This window comes from Vigna unguiculata, chromosome 8 (assembly GCF_037176805.1).
Source record: "Vigna unguiculata cultivar grain cowpea cultivar isolate G323 ecotype 2 chromosome 8, ASM3717680v1, whole genome shotgun sequence".
In the NCBI taxonomy this organism is placed as follows: Eukaryota; Viridiplantae; Streptophyta; class Magnoliopsida; order Fabales; family Fabaceae; genus Vigna; species Vigna unguiculata.
In genome coordinates, this window is record NC_140799.1 from 7,072,626 (window position 1) to 7,080,096 (window position 7,471).

General features: G+C 30.0%; 1 protein-coding gene across 1 annotated transcript; it reads left to right on the forward strand.

Annotated features, from left to right (window-relative positions):
• Nucleotides 1–625: 625 nt before the first annotated feature.
• Nucleotides 626–4,363, forward strand: LOC146884078 (transcription factor MYC2-like; the record flags this gene model as incomplete). The annotated part of the gene is made up of 2 exons (XM_085665842.1): nucleotides 626–1,113; nucleotides 4,057–4,363. Coding segments are annotated over 2 exons (681 nt in total), but the record flags the coding sequence as incomplete, so codon positions are not given.
• Between the last annotated feature and the right edge of the window lie 3,108 nt (nucleotides 4,364–7,471).

The window sequence follows — 7,471 nt, forward strand, 5'->3', positions numbered from 1 at the left end:
AGCCTTGTTGGCAAGAGAAAATCGCTTTCTTCAACTGGAAAACCCTAGGACCATTGTTTTGCCTATATCGAGAATTTAAATCTTCCCATAAGATGGCAGCAGTAGAAGAGTAGATGATGCTGGTTGTGATTTCTTTCGTTACTGAATTAAGAAGCCAAGAACGCACTATGCTATCATTTCTTTTCCACAAAGAAAGGTGGGTTGGATCGGTGGGTTCGGGAAGGGATCCATCAACGAAACCCATTTTGTTTTTTGATTCAAGAGCAATGGTGACTGCGCGCCTCCAAGAACCAAAGTTGTCACCATTCAGAGGCGTAGAAACAAGACTCTGGCTTGGATGATCACCATGATGAAGGAAGAGAGGATCATGGGGATCCAAGACTGGGACAGCGGTAGGAGGATTGACGGCGACAAGAGAAGCCATGAAGAACACAAGGAAAGAAAAGAAAAAAAAACTAGATGCGGAAGGTAGGGTTACAAACTGATACCATATTAGATCAGAGAAACAGAAAAGCAGAGGAAAGAAAGAAAATTGTATTGATTGGAAAACTGACGAGAAAACTCTACAAAAAGAGTTTAAATATTCTAGAATACAAGGTAACTAAAAGCAGGGGTAGAAAGGTAAAACTGTTGGCGTGACGGTTGTTTCCACGGCGAGGAAGACAAAGCCAAAGCCCGCAAAGCGACGTCGTCCGAAGAACAGGCCCAGCGTAATAGCGTTTTTAGATTACTCAACTCCTTAATTTCACTCCCCTCGGCTACCCCTGATGACCTAGACCAAGACGTCACTGACACAGAGTGGTTCTTTTTTCTCTCCATCGCTCACGACTTCGTCAACAGCAGCGGCCTGCTGGGCCAGGCTTTCTTTAATTCGAACCCGGTTTGGGCCACCAGGCCAAACTTGTTATCTGAACCGGCCTGCCAACGGGCCCGGCGGTTGCATGAGTTTGGGCTTCAGACTATGGTTTGTATATCGTGTCCAAACGGCGTTGTTGAACTGGCCTCCATTGACGTGGTTCTACCCAACCCAGATCTCATGATCAAAGTGCGAGATTTGATCATCTTCAACGGCCCCCTCTCGGACTTGACCTCTGCTGAAATCATACAACCAAGGTAACTTCAAATATCATTATAAAACTTAATATTGTTTTAAGATTTAATTTAGCTTTAAAATTGGGTATCTTTTAATGCAGTCTTTATTAAATTTTCCTGTTCTATTAATTATTAAAAAAAATCACATTTATAGGTTTTGGTATTCACATGTTGTGAGGATTTGGTAGTTAATAGTATTCACATGCTGTGAGGTTTTTGTAGTTAATGGATATTATAGGTAAATAAGTGTTTGTGTATTAGATAGTTAGATTATCATAAGGCTTAATTATTCGGATCATACCCAGTTTGGTTCCAAAATTTTAAAATGGTACTCACTTTTAAGTTTGTCTCAATTTAGTACCTAAATTCGTAATATTAGGATCATACTCAGTTTTAGTCCCCATATATGTCTATTTGTTTCAATATAGTACCCATATATATTTATTTGTTTCAATTTAGTACCCATTCTATTTGTTTCAATTTTGTCTGAATATTTTAATATTGTGTCTTCCTTAAGACCAAATTTATTATTTATATAAATGTTATATTTATATTTGTTATTAAAAATGACTTATAAAATTAAGTATTGAAATTTATATTAAAGTTAATAGTAAAAGTCATGAATAACAACTTTACCAAAACTTTGTTATTCATGAGTATAACAAATATCAATGTAACAAAACATAAATTTTGTTATTCGTGACTTTTACCATTAACTTTAATATAAATTTCAATATTTAATTTTATAAGTCATTTTTAGTAACAAATATTAATATAACATTTATATAAATAATAAATTTTGTCTTAAAAGAGATATTATATTTCTCTATTTAAAAAAAAGTATATTTAAACAAAATTCAAAAGAATAGAGCATAGACTAAATTGAAACAAATAAACATATATGGGTACTAAATAGACATATATGAGGACTAAGTTGAAATCAAGACAATGACATTTGGCAGATACCTTGCCATGTGACGATACCTTGTCATGTGTCACTGACAATGCCACGTGTCATATTAAGGATTTGACAAGTGGCAAATTTTTTTTTTTAAAATTCAAAAAAAAGTAAAAAAAATAAAAAAAAAAACAGAGGCTGAAACGTGGCAAGGTATTTAACGGTGTTTGCGAAAACTTAACGGAGAGTACTAATTAATGCACATTACGAATTTGGGTAATAAATTGAGACAAATTTAGATGTGGGTACCATTTTGAAATTTTGGAACCAAACTGGGTATGATCCGAGTAATTAAGCCTATTTTTAATTAATTTCACACTATCATTATCATCATCTACACCGGTTAAGGAGTAAGGAACGGTTATTGTTAACAATATTAAACATATTAACGTAGATGATAGTCTCTTGGTTATTATAGACAATGACAATGTTTCATTATTATAGTCGATGTGAAAATTATTGAAATAACTCTAACACATTTTTAAAAAAGATATAAAAGCCACTTATCAATGTAGAGTGAAAAAATAAGATACTAAGTAAGATACCAATTATGTTATTTGATTAACTTTTCAAAAAAAAAAAAACAACTCCATAAAAATATATTAAACAAAAACGAAGAAACAAAAATATGGGTGATCAAACTAAACCTATGTAAAATAGATGAAACAACTTTCAAAAAAAACCTATACAAATGTGAATATATTAAGAAAAAACGAATAAAGGAAAACGGTCGAGAAAACATATACAAATGTAAACTTAGAAAAGAAAATTAGTTAGACTTAATTAATAATTTGATTATCATATTTAGATTTGTAATTCAAGATGATTTTTATATTATTTTTTACTTAATTAAATATCAATATTTATTAATAAAATTAGTGGAATATATATATTTAGAATGTGTTTGGATTAGAGAATTAATTTGGAAAAGAGTGAATGAATGAATCTTAAAAAATGGAAAGAAAATTGTGTTGTTGTTTGGATTAAGGAATAGATAGTGTGATTTGAATGAATTTGGTATTAAAGTTTGTAAAAATTTGTGTAAGATATAATGTATATGATAGTTATGATAGTTAAAAAGATATTTTAATGGATAAAATTAAATAATTGGCATTTTATTAATGGAAATAAATGTGATATCATTTTTAATTTTAAATATAAATCATGGAAACAATATAAAAATTAAATTAAATTAAAATTGGTATTTATAATTTAAAAAGGTTAAAATCAAAATTAAAAAAAGAATTAATTATATTTTTGAAAATACTATGATGGTGCTATGTTTCACATCCACCAAACAAAATATACGATTAAACAAAAATTCATTTAATAACTTAAATAATTATATTTTAATTATATTTTAATTATATTTATTTTATTTTACTTTATTTTAAAATAGGTAGTAAATGGCTGTAATTTTTTTAAGGATGTAAAAGTATTATTTTCATACATTATACTGGATTCTCTATCATCCATTATCTCTCCCGAAGCTCAGTCTTAAATAAATGCATTCAGGTGAAGTTATTTTTCTCTTTATATATAACCTCAACAGCATTTCCTTGCAAACATGTTCTGTAAGGATAGACTCTTCTCACCTATATCTTTATCTGCAAGTCGCTTCAGAATAGTTGAAACAAACAGCTCACAACATCTCAAATCCGTCTTTCATAAAAAACAATGATATTTTAAATACTCAATTTTAATAATTTTCATTTACAATATAAGTTGTCCTCTTTTTAAGTAGTTTTTTTTTAATATTGTGGCACCATTTTTAATATTGTGGCACCATGTAACAAACACACCCTTAAATAAATGTATCAAAGTTTAAACTTAAATTTACAATAACATATATTCAAAAAGAGGAAACCTCTGTTTGATGAAGTGTAGGGATGGGAGGCACAACACATAGGGAAGCTAAACATTTATATAAAATTAAAGGAAAGATTATTTTAATAATATTTTTTTATTTTTTTGATTTTATATTTAATGTGCAACAATGATCACAGGGAAGATAAATGGTTGCATGAAAGAGCAGATTCTGAGATGCAAAGTCATGAAGATGAGAACTTGTCTAAGAAATCTGGAGGAAAAGAAAAGATAAGTGATTCAAAATGCTCATTGGTCTTGTTATCAGAAAGTTCCGAAGGAGCTTCTCATAGCACACGTTCACATTCTTACGACTATTCTGGCCCCTCCTAAATTTATCATGTATTATTTTCATTAATGGAAGTTTTTCATTTTGATATTTGTGGGAACCGAAATTAGCTTAATATTGCTGGGAAATGGAGAACTTAAAATATGTAAGTGGTGAACCAGAAGAGAAGTTTTTAATTCATTTGAAGAGGTTTGCCTTATGATTTGACTATGAAATACAATTTTTGAACATTCTAAATTGAATATAAATATGATCAAATCACAGTAAAAATATTTTTCAACTCAATTTTTTGTAAAGTTAATTTAAATTTAAAATTTATCTTTTACAATAGTAAATTTCTAGTTTATTTCCTCCCTTCTTTTCACGTTTAAATTTCTATCTCAATATGGAAAGATATATTAAATGCCTTACATTAATTAATTAATATATATATATATATATATATATATGTTTTTTTTCTTCAACAAGTTCTTTCTAAAACAAACATTGAAGCATTAAAGCACTCAGGTCAGAAAAAATGGTGCCTCGACTCTGGTCTTTAATTTATAGACAAAGTAGTTACAAAAATAATAACCGATTTGACCAAAATATCTTTTCTATACAAAATATTTTAATAAAATATCAACTAGTAACAAGACAAATTTAGGCCCAATTCTTAAATCTATAGACTTTAGGTCAGCTTTTGGATGTTTTATCCATCTTCAGGAATCAGGTCGGGCTCCAGACGACCATGACTGTACACAACCCCCTAGTCTCAAGCATCAATATCTGAGGCGTAAAGTTTTGCAGGGATTGTCGCTTTAAAGGTCTTTCCCGCCTGGGTCGTCGCTTTAGACGACTCTTCACCGTCCCAAGTCGATATTAGGTCGTTGTTTTAGACGACTCTTCACGATCCCCGAATCGAGCTCGAGGTTTGTCAATTTAAGGACTCTTCCCCCTCCCCGTGTCGAGCTCGAGATTTATTGTTTTAACAACTATTCACCACCCCTGAGCCGAGCTTGAGGTTTGTCGTTCTAACGGCTCTTCACCGTCCCCGAACCGAACTTGAGGTTTTTCGTTTTAACAACTTTTCCCCGCTCTCGAGTCAAGCTCGGTTTGTCGTTTTAACGGCTCTTCATCGTCCTTGAGTCGAGATCGAGGTTTGTCATTTTCACGACTATTCACCATTTTTAAGTTAAACTTGAGATTTGTCGTTTTAACGACTTTTCATTACCCCTGAACCGAGTTCGAGATTTGTCATTTTAACATTAAATACTGTCTCCGAGTTTGAACTCGAGGTTTGTCGAATTGATCTTTGGAATAAACTATAAACAAAACTACCAAATCAAGGTTGGTCCTTTACATAATATAACTCAAATTATAGATAACAATTATAATATTTATCGAAATAAATTTATTCATAAATACAGATAAACAATTATTATGTAACGATTCTATATAACTTCGATTTTATATAATTTTCTTATGTAAATCATTTGATTTTTTTTAAAATATTGTTTGTCGTACTGCTTTTGTGTATTTAAATTGTTATAAAATGTCATTTTAATTAATAATTATTTACTTTTATTAAATAATTTAACATTATTTTATTTCTTCCGAATATTATCTTGCTTAATTCAGTACAAAATGTATTTTGAGTTATACAGTTTTATGTTCAAAAGTTGAATTAATTTAAGCTTATTTAAAGTTAATTTCCTTTTTTTCTTAATTTCGAAACGGTTTACAATAATGTTGGTCCAAAACATATTTTTTTAGGTATAATTACTTATTTAGTTTCTTAATTTTTTTGGTTTGATTTAATTTGGTCTCCTTATTATTGATTGGTTCAATATATTCCCATAATTATTTAAAAAGGTTCAATTTGTTCATTTTTGTTAAGTTAGAGCTAACATCGTGTCCGTACAAGACATGTGTCAAACAAGTGGAATTTTTTATTTTCTTTTTTTAATTCTTTAAAAAAAACTCTAAAAATTTATAAACCGTCACGTGACAGTTCATCATCGTGTCATGTTGTAGTTTACAATTTTGACACGTGACAATAATAATAGTTGTTTTGAATTTATTCCTCTATTTAAATTTTTTGTTCAATTTAGTACTCCTACCTGTTGAAACGATCCAATTATGTTGTCTCCAATTTGAGACCAAATTATTAAATAAGCTTAATTACAACTTATATATACATGTTATAATAATTTTTTTGAATATATACATTTAATCACTCTACCTAAATACTAAAATTATTTTATTTTTTACATTTTTACCTTTGTAATTTTTTACACTTGTAAAAAACAAAATAATTTTGAATATTTAGGTGTAGTGATTTGATGTATAAATTCAAAAAAATTATTTTATCATGTATATATAAATTATAATTAAGCTTATTGTTAGTGAAAACCAACACGACAAGTGCACCGATCACACATAGCAAGTAATAAGTATTTTATCGTTCTCTCTCAAGGGACTTGTGCAACGCATGACAACTCTCGCAATTCACAACTCAATTAGATACAAAGTTCATAAAAATACTAAGAAACTCTTTTTGTATTTTATGAAATAGTTGGTGTGCAATAAGAAATTACTTAACATAGTATATTTACAATTTGTCAAGATTAGACTTCAACCATTTCATTCTCATGCATTCTAAAGTATCTCAATTCCATATTCATGTTAAAATCAATTCACAAGAATACACAAATCCTATTCTTGGAGCCTTTGAGTCTATGATCACTCATCAAGTTTCAATTCCTTGAATTCTCAACAAGTGAAATCATGCATTAGTTTCAAGAATCTAAGATTACTAATGAACCAAGTTCTATTCCTAGATACAAGCATCCATTATGTATTTAATTTCAAATCTAGATTCTAAAGATGTTTCCCAACACCTCAAGAACCACAAACAAGCCATGGGTGATTAAACCACAACAAGCATTAAGCAAGGAAATCAATACTAACATGAATTGGAAAAGCATATAAATTAACAACACAATTTTACACAAGAATTTAATGTTTTACATCTAATCTCAACAAATAGAAATTGCTCTCCATGGTGGAGAACTTAGGGTTTTACAAAATTGAAGAATAGGGAAGAAATTGGAACCATAAAGTAGAAACAATCCATCTCCCAAGGTTCTTGAATACTACTCCATGCTCCAGTTGCACCTCCCATTCGCATCTTAGCCTCCAATTTCGTAGCCCATCATCCTCTCCAACCCAAAAGGGGTAAAACCTCCATGGATGAAGAAGAAGACCCAAGAAGGAGAAGGGAG